Here is a 26,851-nt window from a genome sequence, read left to right on the forward strand (position 1 = left end):
GATTTTGTGTGGGGGGGTTAGGAATTATTTGTCTTTTTGGTCATTTTGCCCCTTTTGTAGTTACTTTGTGTTTTTTGTATTTCATTTTGTGTTTTTTATTAAGTAATTATCTGGGGTTTTTTTTTTATTGTTTTATGTCTCCTTTTAGTCTTTTTGTGTGTTTTTTGCCCCTTTTTGTAGTTTTTGTCTCTATGGATTATATTTATTTTGCCCTCTTTTGTAGTTGTTTTTGTCTCTGAAATCTTTTTGTCTCTTTTGGGGAATTTTGAGGGATTTTTTTGTCTTTTAGTTGTCATTTGGGATCTCTTTGTATTTGTTTAGGTTGTTTTGTGTCTCTGACATAATTGTCTGTTATTTAGGTTAGTTTTTTCTTTTTTTATTATTTTGTGTCTGCATTTATTTTGACCTGTTTTGTAGATGCTTTGCTTTTCTTTAAGCTCATTTTGTTGTTTGTTTTTTGGGGTTTTGGTCATGTTTTCTTTTTGTAGTTGCTTTGTGTTTCTTTGTATTTGTTTTGTCCTTTTTATAGTTATTTTATGTCTATTTGAAGTCGTGTTGTATCTCTTTGTAATTTTGTGGTAATTTTCTTGTCTCTTTTGATCATTTTGTGCCATTTTCTTTTTTTGCATTTGTTTTCCCCCATTGTCGTTCTTTATGGTCTCTTTGCAGTTTCTTTACTTCTCTTTGTCATCTTCATGTGCCTCTTCCTGGTCGGTACATCTTAGTTTCAGTTACATTCCACAGGTGACAGCCAGGGGGGCCACCTGCACTTTGGGTCCCTGGGTCTGTGCCCAGCAGGCCCATGAATTATTTCATCTATGGTTTGGGGATGTATGATTGCAGACCTTAAATACATGATGCCTTGTGTGAGGTGACAACAACAAGCCAAAATCAGGCATACCAAAAAAAGGGGTTTATTATATTTGTTCCACCCCTGCTAAGAATAAAAAAGATAACATGTTAGATAATAATATATATCTTTTTCAGGAGTACATGGATTAAAACATATATAAATACATAAGCAATTATTTAACAAAAAAAAAACACTTAAAAGACACAGACATGTTAGGCATTGCGGTGAGTACATCAGTCACATGTTCAGATCTCTTTATAAGACAAAACAGGTGTTTGAATAAGGCACATCACTGTTTACAATCCCTCTGTGAAGTAGTAGTTTTTTCATTTTAATAAAAAGACAGTTTTGGCAGGTTTTCAGTGATTATTTTTGCATAAATGTTACAGTGTACAGCTACCACAGTGTTTACATAGACAAACAGTAGACATGGTCATTTACATTATGTACTTAAAGACTGAAAAATGTCTCCCTTTTTCTTGTGAGTCTGTTTCTGCTCTGTCCGGGAGGCAGAGAAACATATTCATTGTCTATAGTGAAGTTAAAAAGAGCAGGTGGAGGTCCATGAGTTATTTCAGGTCCGTCTGTGCTTTGGAGAATGCAAGATTTTTGGGGCCACCCACCTGGCCAACAAGAACTACACACTTTATATACAGGTGGCACTTTTAGGGGCACTGTCAGGTGTGTTAGCTGTCATTTAAATTACTTGCAACCCTGTGAGTGGTCATTGTTTGCTGGGAGCCATCAGTCTTTTAAAGGCTCTGTGTACGCCCCGTTCCCACTGGGGATTACAGTAGTATTGTTGTGTGTTACTGAGGGGGGTGCCTTATAGGTCGTCCCCCTCTCCAGAGCTGAAGCTGCTCCTGCGGCTGCTGTCCTTGGACGCGACTCCTGGCGAGCCGCCAGCCGAAAGGAGCGGGTCTGCCCCAAACGGCGAGAGAGGGTCGTCCATCAGGATCTCATCCAGCCGGTGTTCTTCCTTAAGGGTGGTGCTGAAGAAGTCTGTGAAGTGGGACAGTGGGTCGGAGAATGTGGTGCAGCCATCGGCGCCTGGGATGTGGTCCTGCGGCCTGGCAGGAGTGGGAATGGATGGCACGCCGGCCACAGCAGCTATCCTCTGGAGGTAGTCGCTGTTGGGGTCCTCTTGGTAGAGGGGCGGCTGCTGGGGTTGCTGGGCCTGGGGAGACGACTGCTGCTGTTGCTGCTGCTGCTGCTGCTGTTGTTGTTTGAGGAGATGGGACGACAGTTCAACTGTACCCAAAGCTGAAGCCATGTTTGGGAGGCCGTGTGCTCGTGCCTGGATCTCAAGCTCCTGGAAAACACCGGAAAAGAAACCATGACTTAAAAATGGTATTTTGAGAATATTATCTCCACACTCATTGCATGTTAGTGTAGATAAGAACTGAAAAAAAACACCTGAAAATGTGTGAATGCCAAACTTATGAAAAAATTTGCGATTACATTATTGTTTGACATCACCACGCACCACATCTCCTCCACATACTGAGGTCAGGTTCGGAATTAATGATACTTTGGGAGTTTGGGTGTTGACTCACACTCTTCTCCCACACAAACACACTCTTATCACAGCATTAATCACCTATCAGTGTCATCACAAAGACCTGTTTGACCTTTGTTAACATCTGTGGTAGTCAGTGTTTCCTGGATAGTTTTGTCATCTTTGAAGATGATTACAGGTTTTGAGTTCTTCCCATCATTTGAGGGAACTATATATCTGCATTTGTCAATAAGCATATTTTCATAAGTGCTCATCATCTATTCCTCACCTGTTGTTTTTCACTGAAAGAGCCAGGGTCAGTGTGTTTACTCATTAGATAATTAGCACTGAGCCCTCAGAGATAGGCAGGAGTTGAAGGAGCTCATGTAAACAACAGGAGGGATAAAGGGGGTTGGTCTTGTTTAGGTTTAGGGGTCATAATGCTCTGGAGTGAAAATGAGTTTACGTTGTGAGGCCGTAAAGCTTTGGAGTGTGAAGCACCCCGGGATGATTGAGTGAGGTGGGGTTGACAGAGTGAGCCCTCTGTCTTCACCAAACTGATGTTAGTCGTAATGAAACAGGCCTGTTAGGTGCCTGGGGGAGGCTGTTTTTAAATAAATCAGTAATGTGATAATAAGAGTTGACTTGGATTTTGCACTGGGAAGAAGTGCAGAGACTTGAGTTTATTGGCTAACCCTTTGTGTTGAGGCGTAAACTCACATTTACTCGGAGTATCACTGGTTTTGTGTTAGAGGAACGCTATACATTTTAAAAGCCAGCGCCACATGATCATTATAACCAACTCTTTTTGTAGTTCTAAACTTGTAACTGTGTTGTCCTGCAAATGATATCCAATATAAATCATTTAAAGATCCAGTGTGTTGGGTTTAGAGGATTATGAGGGACATATTGGTAAAAGTGGAAGATAATAATAATATTAATTATTATTATTATTATTATTATTATTATTATTATTATTATTATTATTATTATTATATAAGGTCATGTCATGTTTTGGTTTTCTAAAAGTGGGTAGCTCCAAGTACTGTTAAACCAAATACTGGTTCTAGGTAAGGGCCATTCAAGTTTTCGCTGTAATAAGCAGCCCCTCCACAACAAGCTGAACAGTGTCAGAGAAACATTGATTTTTAACGTGAAACTGCTTTGATTCAGTGTTTTTACCGGTTTAAATCCAGGGGTCTGTTTCTTTTTAGAGAAGAAGAGGCCTCTGTAGATAATTTGGTTTCTTGTAAAAACCTCTTGAAGATATCATAATGCTTGGCACACTGGAAAAAGTTTCAGCTGGTTGCAATCTGCAATCCTCACCACTAAATCCTACCACACTGCTGCTTTATTCTTAGTTTGAAATGTGAAATAATCTTGATTTGTAGGCCTCAATTTCCTTGTTGCCACACTTTCCTCTGACAAGTAAAAGCGCAGCAAAAAAAATGTCATCTCATATTATGCTTGTGCATCTTCCTTTTTTTTAAGACTAAACAATAATTTAATAGTAATTTACTTGTTTTAACAGAACAGATACAGATTTATGAGTTGAGGGCTGAGTTTAATTGTTTTAGTTAAAGCTGTTTTGTTGCTGTGCATACCACAAAAACACACCGAACACATTTGGCGCGTTATATTTTATTACCTGGATTCTCAGCAGAAGTCTCCTGTTGGCTTGCTCCAGCTTCTTCTGACGGCTCTCCAGCTCCCGAGCGTGCTGCTGCTCCTTCTGCAGCCACCTTATGTACTCCACCGAGGCCTTCAGGATGGTGCCTTTGTTCCAGCGCATGTCGCTGCAGAGCAGAGAAATGTAAAAGATAACCTTTTACACAGAACCCCCTGATGTCGGCAGAATATCCTCCGTAATAAAAAAAGAAAAAACGGTGGGGGAAAAGTTTTAACACAGAGGCTTTTTTTCCCCCTTTTATGATATGAATAAGAAATGGTGATTTACATGGGGCAATTATTCATCCTTGGACATTACATGGGGACACTGAATGGGAATTTTAATAGAATAGTTAAGTAGCTATGTGGAAAGTCCATTCTCGTACCTCCTTGTTCGGTAAAATTAATCCTCGAGTAAAAATAGGTGAGGGGAAAATGAGCTAAGTAGCAAGACGGAGGAGAAAATGGAGCTTTGGACTTGAGGTGCTAGAGTGCAAGTCATTCTTTTGCAGATATTATTGCTTTTTTTTAAGGGGAGCTGTAGTAAAATTGTCCTTTCCCACACGAGTGAGACGTTGGTCTGATCAGCGCTAATAATCTCCTTTATCTGGTGTTAACGGCGCGACGACAACGCCAACCTCCCATTTAAATTCGAAGCAAAGTTCAATTGCGAAAGATGGCCGGTGGATTTCAATTCAGCTCCACGCTCCATCTCTATGTTCCAATTGTGCTTCAAACTTTGATTCAAATGGTGCGGCCCACTTCTTTGCATTTGACCCTTTCCTCATCATTCATGCTTTGAGCTGAACTGCTGGGACCCAGCGAGAGGATGTACAGCTCTTGGAGAGTCGACTACAATGGGAGTTCAAGTGCACCCTTGAAATATGACTGAAATGTGCTTGAGTACTCATTTGAATTCAATGAACAACGTTTGGAGTGTCTTTGTGCTCGGAATTTAATATGCTTCCCCGCCAGACAAGGTCTTGCAGTTGTTCCAGTGACATAAAGTGAAGCGAAGTAGGGGCATTGTTTCAATAAATACATTTAGATTTCGCAACTTACGGGTCGTTCGACTTTGGTATGAGTGTCCCCAGCTCCTTAATCCTGTAGTTGATGTTGTATCTTCGCCTTCTTTCAACTAAGCAAGCAAAAAAAAAAGGGGCAATGATCAATAGGACATTGCCATATCCAATTCTCAGATGATAATCTGCAGCAGCAGGAGACACTTACTCAGATTATGGTTGTCTTTTTTCTGTCTCTCTTTGGCCATCACTCTTGTGTCATGCTCTGTCAGAATAAAAAAAATCACAGAGGGAGACAAATTGATTAGTGACGCACACTAACTTAGAAACTGTAAAACAACGAACACAGAATTCCACAAAAGGTCCAGTCAAGGGACACACAATCAGTTGTTTGAGGGAGTTCAGTGGCGGGGTCTGCCACATTGCGGAGTTTCCATGCATTAGCCCAAAACACAGACACAAGCTTGACCTCCTCACACACACACACTGGATGAGCCCAATTTATCCCCTCCAGCATGTCTGAAGCTCATTGTGGACGGAAAAAATGGGGATCACTTTAAAACTACCATAATTAAGACAGTTTAGCAAATTCGCTAATCTGTCCTGGAGAATGCCACTACATCCATATTTGTGTTCACATTCTTCCAAATTACATAATTGGCGACCTGAGATTGGATTTCCCAATTTGTCTCTGTTGATTCAATCAAGACAATTTAAACTCTGTGGAACAGCCCCATTGTCCTCTGTGCCCATGCTCAAATGAAACAGATGGCAATTTCCTTATTTGCTCCCTGAGAGTGAAGGGTTCTTCAAGCTTCCTTTCTATTTCCTAAATCAATTGGGCTTCTTTTCTTGATGCATGACATTAATAAGAAATGTCTTAAAGGGCCCTTTGTTTGTTTTTTGTTTTTGTCTAGCACTGTGTCGAAAAGTCTACACGTTTCTGCAGCCTATTAAGGGAGCCAGTGACAAGCGGGACAGTGTTTGTCAAACGCTGGACACAAATCGGCTTAGACGTTTGTCTGTTGTTTGCCTGACACATGTAATTGGAGTCGACTTTAGCAGGAACAGACACATTGCCTTTTTTTAGCTAACACAGGTACACTCTGTTCTTTGTAGCACCCACCCAGAGCTTTAAAGGGATAGTTTGGATTTTTTGAAGTGGAGTTATGGGGAGGTTATCAATCGTCAGTGTGCTATAGTCATTATCAGCTAGCATGCCCCCAAGTTTGGAGAAGCAGGCTGGAGTGCGACACAGAAGCTAAGCAATATACTGCTGTGGATGGTGGGAGAGGGGGCGGTGGGGGGCGCACAAGAAATCAACGAATCTCTGGGGGGGGGGGGGGGGGGGGGGGGGGGCAACAAAATGTATTTTAGCCACCTAAAAAAATCCCAACTGAACAAAATCAATATCAGTTTAAGTGTATGCTCTATTGAGAGTATTTTCACTGCTTTACTGTTCAGTCAGACAGACCATTAGTTCCCCATCTATGATCTTGTGAAAGCCATTGTCAAGATTCCACTGAGAAAAACAATTTTAGCTTACTGAACCCTGGAGCTGCTGGTCTGCAGCTGCTTCAATCAGTGAGCAAGTTTGTGTTTTCAAACCCAAAATAACTAAATTCATGAGGCACCTGTAAACTAGCAGTTCCTTTGTTCAGCAATATTAAATGACTGTTCTCTTATTAGAATCTTGCTTTGAATAGAGCAATATAACAACTTCATTTTTCCATTTAAAACCCCTGTCTGACATTAAGGTAGAACAGTGAAAATACTCTCAATATGGCGTACTCTTAAACTGATATTGATTTTTTGAGGTAGCACTTTTTTGAAGTGACTGAATTTCATTTTGTTGCTGGCCCCCTTTCACAACAGTACATTTCTTAGCTTTCATGTCCAACTCCAGCCTGCTTCTCCAAACTGGAGGGGTGCTGACTGACATCTACTCTTTGTCATATACTGTCAATGGATAAGTATCTCAAACAACCCCACTTCAAAAAAATCTGAACTGTCCCTTTAATGTACCAGTAATGTGCCTTATTTTTTGTTGTAATCAAAACGCTTTCTTGTAGCGAGCAGCATTTGTGTGATTTTAACTTTTACAGAAATGTGAGCATGTAATTATTCATTAATCCTTTAGTTGTTTGATCAGCGCTATGGTATGAGTTCATACCTGTGTATTCCCTTTTTACAGTGAGCTTTGTGGGGTTAGATGTGGGACTCAGTCCACCATTAGGGGCGTTCATACCTTGTTCACCCCCATAGACGTCCAGCATGCTGCTACTGAGGGACACCTAGGAGAGAGGGGAGGAGGAGGGAGGGAGAAAGAGAAATTGTCAGTCATGTGTTAAGCATGCAAACACATTTGCAAACCACAACATAAATAGCTGTTTTTAGCCACTGTGTGGCTTTGTTTATCATTGACAGAAATGACAAGAGGCGAATGGAGTGATCACAGCCTTGCAGAGTCGGCTGTCAGTCCCCAGGCCTGTGGCTCTGGACTTCCCAGCAGGGACTTGTAGTATCCACATGTCTGTCTCAGCAGGACGTACTGCATGCTCATCTTGTATCACAAAGAGTAAAAAACAGCCTAACAAGACCTTAACCTTTCTGAATCTCGCTGAAACCGGGTCAATAGAGGGTCAACCTCCAACCGTACTCCATCTAACCCTAAAGCCTTGTGAGGTTTGGTTTGCCCAGACGCAGTGCCTTGATCTGCTAATGTCACCATTTTCAAAACCCCTCCACTTGAAAGCGCTCCTAACACAGAGATGTGCTCTGTGTTAGAAATAGCATCCCATTAGATGAAAAGGCTAGCTGGGTCAATTGCTTGAACAGAGGCAAAACTGTTTTCCTACGGGTCTCTGCTCGTCTGGGAAAAGCGTGCATCAGTTCTGCGATAATGACATCTTTTCACGGACCGGGGAGATGTCAAGATATGGCGTGCTGACACACATGTGTGTCTAATTCGCATTTGTGTATTTATGGGAAAATGCTACAGAAGCCACCATGCATTCCACCAATGCGCGCAGCCAATTTTGTCCACGACATGTGTGTCAAATCTAACTGCCAGACCGGTGAACGTGATAAGGCTGCATGTCAAGTCAAGAGATGGGAAGGAATGGAAAGTAAGGGAGAGAAAAAAAGGAGAAGAAACATAACACAAGAAACTGCAGACATTTCAGTTATCTGCAGTTGGTTTGCATTTCTTTCTCATTATCTCACCAAGATGGGAGAAGAGGAGGAGGAGGAGGAGGAGGAGGAGGAAGGGACAAAAAGTGCTTATCAAAATGAAAGATTGCAACAATTCCCCTACTACTCCTATTGTAATCACTTCAGTCCCTCTCCCGTCTGTGTTCCTGGATGTGTTGACACGGCGAAACGACGTGATGCATCGTACTGTATGACTAATTAGGATGAATTGATCCATTTAAGCATGGTATCATTTCTGAACAAGCCCATGGGGAGTGTATGCATTAGCCCAATCCAATGGCTCAGTAACTCTCTCCAACAAAAATCTCTCGCTCCTCTGTCGCGCCTCTGTCCTCATTTGAAACCCACTGTTTCTCCCATTCCTCTCTCCCAGTGCTTTATCTCCCCCCTCATTCCTTCCCTGTCACAGTATCAGTTGTGTTTTGCTGTGTGTCACTTTATCTGTGTGCATGACTCTTTGTCTGCCAATCTGTCTCTCCCTGTATTTAAGGAGTTAGGCCAGATTCCCAGTTTTCCCATCCCACAAACTTTCTCAGTATTTGGCTCAGGTGTCGCTATGTTCTCCAGCCAAATGGACCCTTGTCCCACATTTTTGCAGAGAGTATTTGAATTCCTTCTTGGCCATGAATCCAGATGATGGTGCTTGTCTGTGGTGCCATTGCTACACTGCAAAAAGGATCCAATTGTTTGAACCTAAAAAAGCTAGTGTCCACGCCGCCTTAAAATTTTAAGGTGACTGAATTTGAGAGGATAAGTTGAGGTCAATTTGTAACAATTTTCCTCTCAAATGCAGTTGACTTAAAAATTCAGGCAGCTCGAACACTTTTTTATTTTTTATTTAATCAAAACAAATAGTTCCTTTTTACATTGGAGAAGAATGGACCTTAGTAAGGCAGTTACTAATAGGGCTGCACCGATTTACAGGATAAACATTGGTATCAGCTTATATTCACCTTTTTGACTGCCATCAGCCTATTAGTAAGTAAAAGGACATTCACCGATGGCTGATGTTTTTCTGTTGCGTCGCATCAATTTTTCGCAGGATAAAAAGCAGGGCTCAAGACTAATAATTTACCATTGTTCCTGAGAAGCTAGAAAACGTGTTTGGGACAAACAGAGATCTTCCCCGGGACACCTTTGGGATGAAGTGAACTCACTATTGACACATCAGGGGTGCACCCCATTTTTTTCCTGATGATGCTACATTGTGAACAACAAATTTCTGTTTAAATTGCCAGAAGGGGAATAACTATGAGCTGTTAGTTGTTAGCAGCTGGTGGCCAGAACTAACAGCTAACAGAGGTTGTACTTTGTTCGATTATGATGCGTTCAAAATCTGTTCAGTATAAATTATTATTGACCGAAGTGGTCAGTGTAAACTAAAATGTAGTTTTTGGCATGAAACTTGAATAAATACATTTTTTGGGGGGATAAATTAGTTAATGTTTTCCAGGTAATATACAGTATACTGTTTATATGATTGAATTTGTGCTTATTCAAAGCTGGTGTAATGAAGGACTGAATGAATTTAAAACAGTTCAGTTATTCTTTAAAACGAAGATTTCTTTGTGTCCGTCGGTGTCGGCTGTTAGCCAAATTATTGTCTTAATCATTAGCACTGGTGAATTTCTCAATCCCTCATTGGATCCCTAGTTACTACATATTTTTTTCTATTGTCTTTAGGTATAAACCTCTGTCTTAAAACATCCTCCTTTCATTTTTTTTTTTAACTTAATCTGCATTGTTGATCTTCTTGAGTAATGTGAGAAATGTTACTAAGCCCTGATGAACTTTGACTCATCACCATACTTAAGCTGACCCCAAACTAAGACAGGTCCCCTTTTTCCCAAGCAAGTCAAGCCTGCTTCTAAATGTTTGGGTGGAGGAACCTCACTTTCAAGTCCTCCGTTCAACTTGACAAAAGAGTAAGATTATTAGTTGAGGAACTTAACTACAATAATGAGAGCAGGTTAACAAAGAAAGGATTGTGCAGAAATCAATAGAAAAGACCTTCAAACTGCTGACCGTCTGTCGCATTTGAAAGTGTTAATGTAGCTGTTAATGTGAATCATACTTACATTGTTTTGCATTATGATGTTAGGCTCCATGCAATCCAAGCCTCCATCATTGAAACCGGATTCAAGACTAATTAGGTCATCAATAACTTCATCCATTGGAAACTAAAAGAAAACAGTAATTTCAGTGTACTCATGGACAGGCTGATGATGTTTCTACCAGAATATCAATACTGTCCAAGTCGGATCTTTTTGAAATCTCAACATTCAAACTAAAGTAGACACAGGGAAGGGGAGGGACTGTCGAGAGACTAATCCAATAACAGACAAGTTTTCCAGCGCCTAGTTAGTTAGCATCGTTGGCGAGAAAAACATGCATCTGTTATCAAACTAGTTTCCTGCTTTGGAAGGGTTCTCTCATCAGAGGCTGCATGTCTGAAGTTATTGATGAACACATCAGAGAGAGAGAGAGAGAGAGGGAGATCAATAATGGCATCACTTTGTTTGGATGATAAGTTGGAAGTGCTCTTTCAAACCCAGACATATATCGGATGCTTGTGAATTATATTACATACTGAGTGGTTGTCTAAACAAAGTGTCAGCCGTGATTTATCTCCCTTCATGACAGAATTTACAAGGACTAGGACAGAATTCTTACAAAGGGCATACAAAATGATCACAGAATGGAACATTTCCTTTGACAGGAGTGTGGTGTGTTAACAGAAAAATATGTCAAGATTGTTGCGAAATTTTAAAAAAATTATGACACACACTTTTTTGGTATGTCGCAGAGTCTATGGTTCCAATTTTGTTGTTGCAATTTCTCATCTTTCCAGTTCCATTTTGAGCTTGCTCAATTTCAGTTCCATATATTCACCAACATCACAGTTCACACTTTCTTTTTCTCACTCACCTCGCTGTCGTGATTTGCCATAGTAAGGAGGGTAACAGGGCTGTTGGGGTTGCTGCCGTCGCTGACGGAGGGCATATGTCCATTCCTCATGATCGGTACGGTGGCCAGTGGTTGGCCAGGAGCGTGTGGATGCGCAACAGCGTGACCCTGCCCAGCCGACGAGGCCAGTTTAGAGCCCAGCGTCAGGTACTGCTTGACCTGTTGATTCTGGGTCTGGTGGAGGTGGAATTTGGAGTTCTCCAGGTGGCTCTGTACCTGCAGCGAAGACAAAGCAAAAGTTAAATAGTTGACTAAACAGAAAATTAACTGAAACAGGGCTGACTAAGAACATATGTGCATGAGGTGTTCACAGCAGCTGTCGGCTTTGCGAAAAGATGGTCCAACTCAACAAACAGAAATAGTTGCGTGTCAGTATTTCCCATTATTAGTCATTTATGCCGAGCAAATTTACAGACTTACAGCAGTCCTGTATTTTGAAGCACACTCACATTAAAGTGAGTCATGTTGAAATGTCTTTATGAGAATTAAGTCTCATAAGGCCCTTTCTCAAATAAAGTATTGTCATACACTCTGACTGAAAAATGTGGTCAATGGCAAAAGCTTTTTCCCCCAGAATTCAGCTTAAGTTGACAAACAAAACAACTTTCTTCTTACTTTTATATTCTATTAATCGGCAGTAGCAAATACATATACATACAGCCAGAAGTCAAGATAGTCAAACCCATGATAAAAGCTTTACAAAAAAATATGAAAACATGAAAGGACTATTCAACAGAAAAATTTTATCAGGTATTTTCCTAGATTCTGATGTTCTTACATTTGAAGCTCTGGTCGCGTCCCGCATCGTGTAGTAACTGCAGTCAGTTAAGTGTGGCATTCTCAGAAAAGCAGATAATCTTCAGATTTGTTTGTTTTGGTGAAGCAGCAAGTCAACTTTGGGCATCCAGATCTGCTGCTGCTGCTATCCTGTTGAGCTGCTGACTTCTTGGTGACTGTCTGTACTTCCAAGTCCCCTACCAAAGTCTTATAAAGGGCCCTAAGTGAACTAATTGGCCCAAAGCTGGGGGTAAGCCTTTATGTTGCGTAGCATGATAATCACTTCAAACACTGGACTGTCAGATCACCCAGGGTTTGATCACTGCAGGATATCTGCCTTTAGCGTCTGTCACTAATTCATGAAGACCGCCCTTTTCTGTGGAAGTGACCAATCAGTGGTCAGCTGCCGACGTCCTCTCCTGCCTGCTCCAGGGGTTGTGGCAGCACAATTGACCCTTGTTCCCCAATGGGGGTTTTAAATAACTCTATTGCCATTTTTAACAAGTCTTTTCATTCATTCACTGGTTTCAATGTAGACAGTTTAGTGTGATCAGTTTCTCAAAGAAAAACTGCAATAAAGCTATTTTGAGGTCTTTAGAACTGTGTTTATGGCTATTCAGAAGGAACATCACCTAAAAATGACAAGATTACTTACTGGTCTGGAGCAAACAAAGAAGCTCACTGTTGTTACTTTTGGGTGTGCCCAGTAATAATACATGGATTGTTAGCAGTGGGATTATTATGTTAGTCTTGTCAGCTGTAGATGTTCATCGTGTCTCTTTTACCCAGTTTTGTTTTTGAACTTCCTCTTAAAAGTATTCTTTTCACTGGCCAAAATAGCGTGCTCCATGGGCTTGCCTGAACTTCTTTTTATAAATACATGGCTGTTTTTTCCATGACGGACCTCAGCTAATCAGTTAGAGGTCGTTAGATAAGTCAGATAAGCAACAATGCTGGTGTCTTACTTTAGAAGATTTAGAAAACTATGCAACATGGCTTAGGCTAAAGGAATACTGGAATGCTTCACCCACAAACTGACCATTTTTATATCAGTTAGTCATGCTGTGTTACCTTGAATTTGTGAAGAAAATGCATGCCTCGCAAGCCTCCACAGAAACCAGCATATTGATCAAAACATCTGTTTACAAACTCTTACACAAGTCATATAGTATAATCCAAGTCTCATTTATCCAGTCATATGGTTAGTACTCCCCAAACATGCATATTTGCTAAAACCTTACGATTTTTAACTACACCGAAAGTGAAACTTAGCTATGCTCTAGGTAACATGTTAAACTATGACGTATGTTGTTATTTATTGGTTAAGTGAATGCTTGGTGTTATAGGGTTCTTGCAGCCCCATTAGTAATGTTTATTAAAACCTATAGCCTATATCTACTTTAAGTTTGCTGAAACAAACAAACATAAGCCACTGTTAGCTCAAGTAAGGCTGCGTTCACAAAACTACTGGAGAATTCAATCGAGCAACAATGCATTTCATTGCTTGTGGCTTGAGTTTTAATTTCAAAGAGTAAGAAAGTTGCATAGTCTCACAGAAACGATATCTGGAATGGATTAAATTAGTAGCTTGCAAGCAATTAGCCTGTTGTGTTATCAGACCTCTAGTAGCAATGAAACTTCGATTTGGTTAAATGTCAACTAGCACAACACTGCTAAACCATGGGGACTTTCAGCCATTTCAAGTGTGGAATTGTAGTGAAACTCAGCACTAAATTCTTCATGTCAGCTAGACCAGCTTCGGTTATTCACCACTCATACTCCTAACTGAGAACGGGCTCATCCACAATACTCAACTTGTCAGTAGTGACTGAGAGCTCTTATCTGCCTTCTTCAGGCCAAACAAGATGCCAGTTGTTAGCCAATCAACATTTTTTTCCACTACGGATAGCAGGAGGGATGCCAGGACTGCGACACACCGCATCTGCTTTGTGTGACAGTGGTTTGTCCTGGTTTCACTTCAGCTTTCTCACTACTGTAAATGCCGGAGACACGCTTGTTATCCACTTAAGGGAATCTGATTAGATTTGAGAGGTAATGGTGCTTCAGTCACCGAGGCCAAGCTTGACAATGGCAGGCCCTGTGTATGTGTGAAGAGGACATGCTGAAATTATCAATGCCCGCCATACACATGGGACAGGAATGAGATATGAATCTAATCAATCGAGGGCCAAGTTTGGGATTGTAGTGACTATTTTGACGTTTGAGAGTTGAGCGTTTTTGCACTGTGGCTACCGGCACCTGCTGCAACAGTTGAGGCAGTGTTTGAGGTTACGGGTAGAGAAGAGGTCACAGGTTCACTTTCCATTTGCACACATTTGCACAGTTATTCCTGGCGTGCAAAACCTAGCAGGCAAAAAAATCACTTACATCAAAGCAAGTATATCAGTCAATGCATTTAATTTTTTTTTTTTCTAGCTCCAGATTTTTTTTCATATGGACACTACATAATGCAACTTTATCTAGTTTTGGTTTATAGTTTCTACCCTAAGTTAAAAGATATAAGTGCCATTAGGAGATCAGCTGCATCTTCCTAAACTGATTATCTTCATTGGAGACGTTTAAATGATTATAATAAAGATGTCAGAACCAGACAACGCCTGCATTCAACACGCACAGCCTATTTCTTTCTCTGTCAGACTTCTTTACTAACATAATCAGTGTACTTGCAAGGATCTTAACCACACGTGAATGCAGCAGGTTGATGGAGTCCAACAAATACTCTACTATGCTCTACTATTAATTCACATTGCACTAAAGATGTCAAGAGTCAACCATTAATGAGTTAATGGCAGGAATATTTTTGGTTACACATGTCCGTCTGCTGTCCCGTCCCGACCCAGCAGCATTGTTCTGGAAACATTGTGTCCACCCTCCAGTTGCCCCCCAGCTCACCCTGGTGAACAAGCGGCTTAATCTTTAGCTGTAACCCATCAACATTGTTGATATGTTACCGATGTTAGCTCTCTTAGTTCTCTTTGCAGTGTCAGCACAGCTAGTGGTGCTAACATGGTTAACAATGCTGAAGGGGGTTTGCGGTCAAAATGAAGCTGGTCACTCAACGAGGCAACCTGGGGGGAGTCTGGAGGGTGGGCTGCAAAAAGTTCAGCCACCAGGATAGTTTTACCAGCTGACAAAGAGCGGTGCAACTAGCTAGCTAACATTAGCTTCCTACAGATCCAGATTGTGTGTAGTGCAGAGCAGTCGAGGAACAAGTGGGGACCGGAGGATGGATAATGTTCATTTTTCCACAAGTTGGCAAGCCAGCCATCTGTCAGCAAAGCCAACAGAAAATACAACAAAAGTTAAGACATTTACATCAACATTCAAATTTCACCACCTCTAAATAAATAGCGCTTTGCAGAGCTAAAGGTCACAATGGAGCGCGGACTAAAGGGAAAGACCATTTTGAATTTCATGCTTTTTTTTTACTTAAAAATTAAGCAGTTTGTCACCAGTGAAAGGATGTCAGTCTATCAAATGCTAAATTAACCAAAACTGTAAGCCCTACAACACGTTTTTTCAATGTTTACATAGCACATGGATTTGATTTAGGCAAGCAAGTGCACATAACTGGAACTATAAAGCATTTCACAGCAATGCCCTGGTAACAACTCCATCACTCCATCAGGCCATATACTCCTAGTTATGTTATTAAAATCACACATTTTCCACAAAAAGACAACTTTAGGCTAGACACACACAGACACCCAAAAGTCCAGTTTAATATATTCTTTCAAACGATTTCCCTATTTGTGAAATTAAAAAATTAAAAAAAAATTACCTCTGAGTAAAAAGTTTTTCTTTAGTCCCACTGAAAAGGCTGCACTCACACTGCCATTGTGAGAGACAGACAGACAGACAGACTCACAGGTGTTCCCTCTAAATGAAAAGCTCTTGCTTAACTCAGTTTCAGTCTTGCCCAAGTTCTCCTTTCACTTCAGAAAAATCCAACAACTTATGAAACACTGGGTGATGGTGACATTAACTTAGCTGTACAAATTATGGACAAAACCTGGTAGGAGGTCTGGATTCATTTCTGTAAAATGTTGTTTTTGACAATGCACTGAGAATAGATTATATTTCCCCCATTTTTAAATCTACAAAGATAAGACGAAGGCTGAACGAAAAGCCTTCCTTGGACATGCTTACTGTTTTTCTGCTGAGGCTGCTAACCAGTAAATAGCTGTAACCACACACACCCTTGATTGTGAAATGTCAAGGAAGATAAGTCTGGGATAGCAAACTGATCACTAAAATTGCATTCCACGGTGGCTGTTCAGTGATTCAGCTTGTAAGTGCATGCCTCTTATAAAGCTTAGACAAATTTCTCATGCAAATACAAACATCTGCACACACAGTTACACTTTTCTATATCTGATCTCGTCCCAATTTGCCTGGCCTGTAGCCGATTCGCTTCCCCCTACCTGTAGAAGTTGGATCTCTGTCAAGGTGATCACTTTGACCACACAACAGCGACTCATGGCTCCCAGAGTGGCAGCGTCTCCCACCACAGGAGCTGCAAATTCGTACAGAAGAACATGAACTGTCACGGCTACAGCTGTGTCTCACTGAGACAGGGAGAGAAGAAGAGGAAGGAGAAGGGAGCTTTTGCAGAAATATCAGAAAGGAAGGCATGACACATCAGCTTATTTGGGAGCCGCATTGGCTGTTTCCTGTGTGTGTGTGTTAGAACGTGTGTGTTTTCGGTCAGGGAAAAGGCCTGACAGAGGCAGAAATACAGATGGCAGTTAGTGGGGTTGGGGTGTGTGTGTAGGGGGTGTAATAAGTTGACAGAATGTGAGTTCCTGCTTGTGGATCACCACACTTTTCCTTCCTGCAGAACATCCAGCCCAGCTCAGCACATTCTACCAGGTTATCTTCACGACACCCACTTCCCTTGGAAGGCTTCTCAACCATCAAGCTACACTCACAGTCAACTAGGGAAACGCACAGAAATGTAATCTGTGTATGTGTGCAAATATGCTACAACACACAGATGTACACTCACACGAAGTTGTTATCATGTCCCAGTTGCTGTCAGGCCACAACAAAGGCCGATAGAGGCCTTCCCAGAACCGCTCTTAGAGAATTCCTGGACACAGCAAAACTGTACGGGGGTCATTGCAAATCCTCCCTGTGGTCCCAACCTTTAGATAATAAAAACAATCAGCTAAATCAGAAGCCAAGACTTCTGACTTCTCACTAAATACAGGAAAAGGGAGTCCAACTTTAAAATCCAACCACAGTTAGCAAAACAATCCAAGCTAGTTTAGCATTTTTCTCTCAAAACAAATGCACATTTTGTCTATCTTGCACCAAGTTCACCTTCAAAAATTTGAGCAGCACAGCAAACAATGCAAACACAGAATACTGCTAGGTTTCTATCCTACCTGCATTTACCTGGCTTATGTAAATGATACCCCTGCCCCACCAAAATTGGCATGTGCATGTAGGTTTTTTAAACATGCATAAAAATAGGCCATAGACTGCTTTCCCATTGCCTGGAGCGCCGAGCTCTATACACGGCTCTGCAGCAGACGAGTCTGTGTGTGTCTGTGTGTGGATTGTTTTGTCTGGTTGAGGGTAAACAGTAGACAGCTGCACAACGGTGGTTACTTGTCTTCATATATATCTTACTTATTCAGTCTGTCTTTCAAACTCAGTGCAGACTAATTTGGATCAATGTTTTAGCGCTTCTTAGGTGGAGAGGGACTGTAATTATTGGCAGTGCGTCATTGCATCTCGCAGGTCACGGAGCTGAAATTAGCATGTTTCCATCAATGCCAGTCAAAGCCAGAGGTGATAAATACCTGTGATAACTGGAGAGTCAAATGACAATGTCTATTGTAAACATTACCATTGCATTAAAAAGCCAGATGTTAGCGGGTTATTTGTGTAGTGGAAATGAAGCTCTAGTAAACAGTTTTAAACCTAGAGTAAAATCCAACATGGTTCTTTACAGTTTTATTCTCATTGCTGATTCAGTAATTATTGCAAACATGAACTGAGGGTTTTTTATATCTTTTGATACAGCTTGGGTATTGTTTACATGGGAACCACTATCTGTTCCTCTACCTGGAATTTAGGACAAATAACCAAGGGTTAATTTTTTAAAGTACTTTTCTTTCTCTGTGATGACAAAAAAAATATTTTTGAACTCTGCAGGGCTGAGGTAGCTGTCTGTTACTGTACTCTCTGCTCGTGTGTTTATGTGTGTGCGTTTGTGTGTGTCTGCTTTTCTAGCAGTAATCCTTGCCTATTACTTAAATCATGTAGAATAGAAAATAGACCAGTCATTGAAACTGTCGCAGCAGATTAGCACTGCAGTGATAACTTTGGCTCAAAGGGAAGCTGACAGAGAAGTTGTTGCCGTTGTAGGATGCTTCCCCTTCCGATCTGCAGTTGAGACAGGTGGTTCTGCAAAGCTCTGTTGCCGGCCTCAGAGTTTTTACTTAGTGACTGACCCAAGGACAGGCCTCAAGAATGACTCTTTGGGACTAGCCAGTCTTTTCGCTAATGGTCTTTTTTGCTTTTATAGGCCATACAGTGGCATCAGTATTAGTATTTGTATCAGTATAGAGACTGTTTCATAACCAGTTAAAAAATCCACTACAGTCACTGCTGTAATAAATACATCAGAACCTAATTTGAGGACATCGAACGTAATAAAGCAAATTGAATCCCAATGCTTCCCTCAAATCAAGCGGGTGCAGATTATGTTTTTTGAGAATCAGTTTAACACTGTAGTGCACAATAAGCTAATGTCTCCTCTCAGCTGTTAAATTGTAATTTGTCCCACACGTGTCCATGGTGGATGATTTCATTACATAGAGAATGCTAGTCTTGATACTCTTCAGCACAGCAGCTGGATGGGTGAGCATTATTTATGCTGCTGTGTCCAAATCATTTTGCTGCCATTTGAAGGTCAACATGACGCACACTCAGCTGTTCTTCACGTCAGCTGTGTCTTCATGTAAGTGTGTGTGTCCATGTGTCTGTTGGTACATACACACATCACTGTGTTTTGTATTCTTACAACTAACCATTACCCATGTGTATATTTGTCTGCTCCTTGTTTATTTGATGTCCGCTGTGCGTGCTCAGTCTATCAGATCTAGCCAAATTCCTCGCTGGCCATTTTTGGCTCATCTCAGGGTGAGCCACAAGTGCTCACCTTTGTTAGTCCCCCTGCATGGCATGTTTTAAACATCAGGGACTTCCTGTAAGAGTTGGCCTGCTTCTGAGACAACACTTCAAAGTGCAGCTCCCACATCTGAGGACTGTTTTATCCTGCTAGAAAAGGAATGCATAATGGACACGGCACCACTGCACTTTTAATGATTCTCATATGAATTAAATATTATAGCCATTTTAACTGGATTACACGTGAAACTATGTGTGAGTGTGTGTGTGTACTTGTTACCTTGATGAAATATTGAATTTATGAAAATTGTCTGCCTCAACAGTGGTGTAAAAAATAATCAAGATTCATACTTAAAGACAGAAAATGACCTTGGTACCCAATGGAGTTTTTTTTTTTTTTTTTGAAAAAAAAAAAAAAAAAGAAGTGATTTTAGTTTACATTTCAACATTTCTTGGTGGTTTTGTTTGTTTTGAAACCATGTTTTAAATGAGCTCACAGTTTTGTATATCACTCTGTGATTATAAGCCTCTTGGGGTGAGGGCCAGTATTTTGAGCTGATCTAATCCAGTGAATATCCTGGCCAAGACTTCTTCTTCTCTGTCTGGTTATTGCGCTTAATCTTTATAAACATATATCTGCATATAAATGCTAACCACCTCTCTACATATTAAATGTTATTAGTCATGACTACACGGACTACACACAGAAACCATAACACTGCTGAAACCAAAACCTTGTATGATAATCAAGAATCTTATCTCGTCCTTTCTCTACAGATTCTGCACGCATATGCAGATGACGCTGTCCCTCTTCAAATCTGAAGGTTTCAGCGTGTCCCTGAACGCTGTGCAGGAGCTCTCTGTAAGTTCTTTTTTTTTCTCTGCAGCAGTTTGTTACTTTGCGGGGTGGTTTATTGAACTGTCATTACATTCAGAGCTGATCAGATCAATAGATCGGACGAGCAGGCACTGCAAGTGAATGCAAACTTTAAGACTCAGAAGAATGAACAGTTAAGTTTAACTTTCAATGCACCTGATGTTCTGCTGCTCCTTCGGTATAAAGAGTACGCTCTGCACTCTGTGAGTATGTGTTATACAATTCAATAGCGCTCCTAATGAATGGTCAGGCTCCAAAAATAGAAAAACTATTTGTGGCAGATGCTTTAATTGTGTCGAGCTGCCACAAAAGATAAACGTGTAGGAAACCAAGAATATAATATAGTAAATATTTACAGGAAAAAAGACAAAAAGCTCCTTGACAGTTTCGTAGACTGCTTGGTAAGCAAACAAGTGCTTCTTTGGTATTTAATTCATTTAATGGTTACACCTTTGATGTTAACAAGGGATAAAACTTTTAGGAAAGTGTGTTTTTGATTAGAAGCCATGTAAGTTTGTACAGAACTATGGTTTACACCTGACTTTTTTTAATACCCAATATGATCATTAATATCCCACAGTTCTGGCTGCTGGACATTTTAAATAACTATATAATATTCTACATTTAAAAAGTAAAGGTCTTAAAGAACGCAGTATGACAAATGTCATTGGCATTCACTCGCTGAGGTGGATTGAAGTGTATTTCCCTTCTGATCTTTAGACCCACGGTGTGTTTAAGGTCTCCCCAAAGAACATTATATGTAATGTTGTCACCTTATCACACGAAGCATGATAAAGCTGGACATGGAATTTGACAATTCGAGCCCTTTTGAGAAATTTTGTTGCTCATTTCCAACTCCCACAGTACAAGTAAATTGTCTGCAATGTAAAGCCAAAGCTCTCGACTTTTGTGCTCACACTGTGCGTCCAGTCGTCAAGCCAAGACCTGACTGCTCTCACTATACATCACTGTGACTGCTGTGGATGTGACGTATGCTCTGAAGAGGCAAACACTCTGCACAGCTTTGGTGGAGAAACAGATCTGTCTGTAACTGAAATCCTAAAATCTGGTCTGCATGATATAAGTTTATATTTAAGTTGTATTTTTTAGGTTACACAATATCAGGCTCTTTAATATGCCATTAGTGAGTTTATTAATTCATTTATTTCCCACCATACATTTTGACCATTGAAATTTAATCTTCACAACAATTGTGCGTGAAAGTGGCAAAAAGACAGCATATCCTGGCTAACATAATACCTGGTAGCATGAGTTATTTAATCAGTGCTTAAGCGCTATTTCAAAAAGATAGATATATGATGTACACAAGTACACATACCTCAATTACCATACTCAAGTACACTAATTGAGTATTTTTACTTTGTTATTGACTCATTTACTTCCAATTTTATATATAACAAACACTGCATTAAAACAGTTTTAGTTAACAGAAAGCTGAGTGGGAGACAGAGGACAGTGAGGAAGAGGAAGAGGAAGATGCAGTGCAGCCTGTCCTCTCCACCAGCGCAGACATGTGATAAGTCAAAATAGAATAATAAAATTTTGGCTGCTAAATCAGTCAGAGCACATTATGATCTGTGTGCAGTAAAAAGGAGTCTGTTCACAGGAGCACCTGGGAGATGTATCTCCCAGGTGCGTGTGTGTGTGTAGATGTATCTACAAACATGCATGCACACACAATCCCACACAGAGACGCACTGGCAAGCACTAATGCAAGTGACGTATTCTTGGGCTTCTTGTTTATAAGATTAGCCTGTGGTACTGTGCATGCCACTTTAACTAGTGAGTGTGTTTATGTGTGTAATAGTATCTTCTCTGATGAGTTGTTCACTCATGTCTCTAGTTCACCGGCATGTAATACTGTAACACCAGCAAGGCAAACAGCCCAAAAAAGTTTTGCAGGATTTCAGTAAACAAACATACTTCATCAGTTACAGTTCAGATCATTCATAATTGATTACCATTCAGTAATCTACTAATGTATTTGCAAAATGCAGTGGTTACCAGCATCTATGACTAAGCTTTAAAACATGATCGTAGCTCAGTTCCATCTCCACACTCACATATGGACTTCGAGGTACTTTACCACAAAGTCCACGAGGGCTTAGGGCTGTCCCACTTTCAAACTGTCAAGTGTATTAGGGCTCTCTCGCTTACATTTGAGCCGATAAGGCACACTTTTCATATGTCCGCATTTCGGTAGACCTTGCCTGAAGAAATAACCCACAAGTCAGACGCTACATTGACATCAAGGACTTCAAGGGGTAGCAAATGGGCATAAATTGAGAACCAGCTGCCATCAAAAAGGTTTTAACTTCCTTTTTTATTAGGTTAAACTGAATCAACTTCATAAACGTACAGAGACAAGAAGAAAAAGAAGGGACGCTTTAATAACATTACAAAGAAATTAGTTCCCAGTGAGCTCAGAAAACACTGCTACATAGCTGCTGCTAACATCCGTACAGTAGGTACACTTTCTGTTTGGGATGAAGAAACAGACAAAAACAGTCCAACAGTTAAATTTATCCAAACCACACCCTTAGGTGTGGTTAGGCTTTAGTTAACTTTGCCATAGTATTTATTTATCAATTGCTACGCTCCTATTATGTGCTCTAAAGCTTAAAAACACTTTTTGTCATCCTAAAGGTTTAAAAGAATATGTAGTTTGTCAAATAAGTTGAAAAATGGAATCCCCAAATTTTGATTCACAGTGATAAAAGCACATACATGAGTAAACAAAGGGCAATAGGACCTAATCTTCACCATTTAAAGGCAGCTCCTAGCCAGAGCCACAAAGCTGCTGAGCAATACAAAGCAGAGGATTGTGGGTAAACCACTGTGTAGTGGTTGTGTTCCTGAAAGGGGCACCTCATCCTTGACCCTCACTGTCCAGTGAGCTCGAACAGGATAGACCGGTGCTTAGCATTGCCTCTCTGAATGATGTCAGAAAGCTGTACCGTAGACAACTTTAATCTCTCACTTTGGCAGACAGTGAAAAGAAGCCCCCGGTGGGCTCCAGCTATAACTATGAAGATGAAGTCTTATTAAAATTATGCACATGATTGATTGCGAGACAGTCCCAGCTCACCAAAGTAAAGGCCTTTCAAGCCTGGGCAACAGCCTAAAGACAAAATGCTCACTACACAGTGAGAGAAATCCATGTTACTCTCAAAAGAAGCTCATGAACTGCTAGATTTGCTGTTAACTACAATGACAGGAGAGCTTTAAAACTATTTCTTTCTTATCTGTATTGTTTCTGTTTTAATGACTTTTTTCTTCAAAGAGTAGAGTGCAACTTATTTTGCTTTAAATGTATTCCTAGAATTTTCTGTCTAGATAACAGACATTAGTAAGGCCGTGACAACTTTAAAAAGACGGGATATGACATCATCGAAGATAAGAAAACAGATCACAGGTTAGCCTGTGTAGCCTGAAATACTAGGAAACACCACTATGGAGAAATTTGGAAAGTAAGAATTTGGTCAAATTCAACAAGCTCAAATAAGGTAATGACAGAGTAAAGCCAAGAAGACTGTAGATCTAGCAACAAGATAGATGAACGTTCTCTGTAATTCCTGGAGTTCTATGAGCCAACACCAGATCCAGGTTTTTGACTGTGTCCACTTTGAATGAAAACATTTAAAAGAATAAATGATTCAAGTCGGTAAAATGTCAGTGATGTATTTTATGGGATGTGTGTTTCTAGTTTATGTCTCCGATTGCAATTATGGCTTTTGCAGTCCAAAAGCGTGGTTCATACTGTACTTTGCTCTGTTACAAAACATTTCTCTTACTCTTGGTGTCATTTAAGATTCTAGTCAAAAGGAATGATAAAGAGCGCTTACATCATTTGTGGGCTTTGACAAAGTTGTAAAGAAGTTAAAATACAGTAGTATCACTGTCTCATTCTAGTGTATTCACCTCTGTCCTCATAGCAAAAGTCTGTGGTAATATTCTGTATTAGAACTTACAAACTTACAACCCTTCAAAAACAACAACACATTCAGTCTTTGCAAATGCAGACGATAAACATGGAAGGAAGTAAGATCTTATCGCAAGTGCTCACATGTTGAGATGCATTCAAATGCCAGATGTGAACAGACAGACTTAGAGATGTCCACTTGTGATTGGATCCTCCAAGACTCATGTTAGTACCAGGTGTAAACCAACTCCTGTTGTCTGAAGGTACTGACCAGACTGAAGCAGAGGACAAGATTGAGTGGTCAAGACAGACTGAATAAAAGAGATGAAGTTGAGATATATTGATTACGCCCCCACACCCCCTCCTTTAACTTGATTGTGGAAAATTAAATAATACAATAGCTGTTTAATGAGAACTAAGCAGAAAATGAAATCAACCTTGACCTTACCAGAACAAGTCATATAAGGTTAGTGGTATTGACAAAGAGCCGTTGTTTGCTGTCTTTTGCTAAAAAGGCCGAGGTTTTAAGTTTTTCATTTTACAATTGTTAAAACAGCATACTGGACCGTGATTGGCTTCCAGGCCAGTGCAGATGTAACTACATTATCTTGTATGTGCACGTGCTAAACTGAGAGCTAAAGTAAGCAAGAGAGAGTTTCCCCCTTCAGCAGATGATCTGAAGGTCCCAGACTGAAGCCTGCATTGAATTAATGGTCAGATACACTCAATAAAAGTGCCCAAAAATATCTAATGATGTTAACTGTCAGGGCGAAGAGAGAGACCAAAAAAAATGCCCAACATTTACTGTATATAACTTGTTTGTATTTGTTTGTGTTTAAAGTCTGACATGACCGTCAGCATTTTCCCTTTGCATTTTTACAGGGTTGTCCCTGTGCTAGAACACCTTTCCTTGTACTTTACAGTGCATCTGACAATAATAGAAACTTAATCAATGTAAGTTACTGTCAGCAGTACCTGGAATGGTTCCCTTTTGCCCCTTTTGGACACTCATGCCACACCTTTGTCTTTGAAAGTCATTTAAGTTCCCTCTTCCCTTTCTGCACAGAGCATGAAGGTAGTTAGTTCTCAGTGAATAATCACCCATTTCGAATGTTGGATTAGATGGGAGTTATAAGCTTTACCAGCGTCATGTTATATGGGTTAAAAGTGTCCTGTTATATTGACTAGTAGGTTTAGAGTGCACATTATATGACTGACATCAGAAGCAGTTTAATTAGGACTGACTTTTAGTTTCGTTTGATTTAGATGCTAGTACTACATGGTAAGGTGTAAAAAAAAAACATTGTGGTTTGGCTTAAAGTAAATGTGTTACGTGCATATGTCACATGACATCACATAGTTAAAAGAAAACTTAATGTTGAGTTTTGATTTGACATTGGACACAAACCCCAATCTCCTGGGAGACAGTCCTGTGTTTGTTTGACCAATACAGCACCCTGACCACCTCTTTATGTGGACTGTCTTGTACTTTATAATAATGTTATGTTATTTTTCCATTATGTGACATGTTTTTTGTTGTTGTTGTTGTTGTTGTTGTTGTTGTTGTTGTTGTTGCTTTAGCCTTTTATCCAATTATCGCTTAATTTTAGTTAGCTATTTCAACTGTTTGTTTATTATGCTACTTTTAACAATTTAGGCTACCCTGCTTGTTGCAAACTAGTTGCACTCTCAACCACATCGTAGTGCTGACTCAATACTAGAAGTATTTTTCAATCAAATTATAATTTTTTTTTTTTTTCAAAATTGATTGAACTGCTCTACAATCATGGAAATCAACTTTATACAGTATACAGCAAATCGTGACCAGACATTCAGTGCTAACATTTTCTTAGAACTTGCTTATCTTTGTGCAAATCTTAAGAGAACTGCAAAGAAAAATATATTTGATTAACATTCAGCTGAATACAGTGTAGATCAAAATCAGAAATAATACAATGTAGCTCCTTTGACCTTTGAAGCTCAACACGGCATGAAAAAGAGGATGCTGCTCTCTCTAACCAACACAAAGTGCATTTGAGGGCTAAATTTGCCAGCCACTGTTCAAAAGGTTTTGGTGGAGATGTACTGATTACCCCTCCCCCTTTAACTTGATTGTGGGAAATTAAATAATGCAATAGCTGTTTAATGAGAACTAAGCAGAAAATTAAATCAACTTTGACCTTACCAGAACTAGTCATATATGGTTAGTGCTGTGGACAAAGAGCTGTTTGTTTGCTCTGTTTGGCTATCTTTGTGCCCCTGCTATTTAAACGGGTAAGCCGCTGTGACGAAGGGAGGATTATCAGTGCTCCTCATCCCAGCAATACATGAGAGAGAGGTGAAGGCCAGAAGAGAAGGCTTTAATCACGTGCAAGTCTGGTCAGTTTTCATACATCCAGATCATACAACATAGTACTTATGTATTAGCTTGACTCCCTCTCAGACAATATTATATTACATTATCCTTAACTCCAAATTAAAAATAGAAATCCACTTAATACAAAGTGCAGTCTTTTACTGGGGACATGCCGAAATATTTCCACCCAAAATATAATCAATATTAATTTTTTCCATTTTTTTATTTTCCGGTTCCTTTATTGGATCATACTACTCCTCCAGTCGCCCTCTCACATCACCGCAATTGCCAGTCTTGGCTAAATTGAGTAATTAGCTGTGCCTGAGTTGAATTTATTTTCTCCTAAAATCATTTAGCCATTGCCAGTTGTCTGTGCTTGCCAATCCCTCCTTTATAGACTGCCACACGTGTCCTCCAGTGACTCTTTTCTTTACCAAATAAGGTTCACCAAAACTAAAAAGCTGCGCCAATCATGTCTGTCTGTCACAATCATCAGTCAAGCCTGACACATTG

General features: G+C 40.2%; 1 protein-coding gene across 7 annotated transcripts in view; it reads right to left on the reverse strand.

Annotated features, from left to right (window-relative positions):
- Nucleotides 1-900: 900 nt before the first annotated feature.
- tfec (transcription factor EC) overlaps nucleotides 901-26,851 on the reverse strand; it is a 57,599-nt gene continuing 31,648 nt past the window's right edge. Inside the window, exons 1-8 of one of the 7 annotated variants that reach the window (XM_042511617.1) lie at nucleotides 16,444-16,588; nucleotides 11,183-11,437; nucleotides 10,333-10,434; nucleotides 7,215-7,335; nucleotides 5,250-5,306; nucleotides 5,082-5,157; nucleotides 4,000-4,147; nucleotides 901-2,165 (exon numbers count right to left, since the gene is read on the reverse strand). In XM_042511617.1, coding sequence (XP_042367551.1) covers nucleotides 1,680-2,165; nucleotides 4,000-4,147; nucleotides 5,082-5,157; nucleotides 5,250-5,306; nucleotides 7,215-7,335; nucleotides 10,333-10,434; nucleotides 11,183-11,437; nucleotides 16,444-16,500 — 1,302 coding nt within the window. In that variant the 5' untranslated portion in view covers nucleotides 16,501-16,588 and the 3' untranslated portion in view covers nucleotides 901-1,679. Of the gene's footprint in view, nucleotides 2,166-3,999; nucleotides 4,148-5,081; nucleotides 5,158-5,249; nucleotides 5,307-7,214; nucleotides 7,336-10,332; nucleotides 10,435-11,182; nucleotides 11,438-11,999; nucleotides 12,286-16,443; nucleotides 16,589-26,851 lie in introns of those variants that run through there. The other 6 variants (XM_042511616.1, XM_042511619.1, XM_042511614.1 and 3 more) reach the window with 6 other exon arrangements.

Source organism: Plectropomus leopardus, chromosome 22, assembly GCF_008729295.1.
Source record: "Plectropomus leopardus isolate mb chromosome 22, YSFRI_Pleo_2.0, whole genome shotgun sequence".
NCBI lineage: Eukaryota > Metazoa > Chordata > Actinopteri > Perciformes > Serranidae > Plectropomus > Plectropomus leopardus.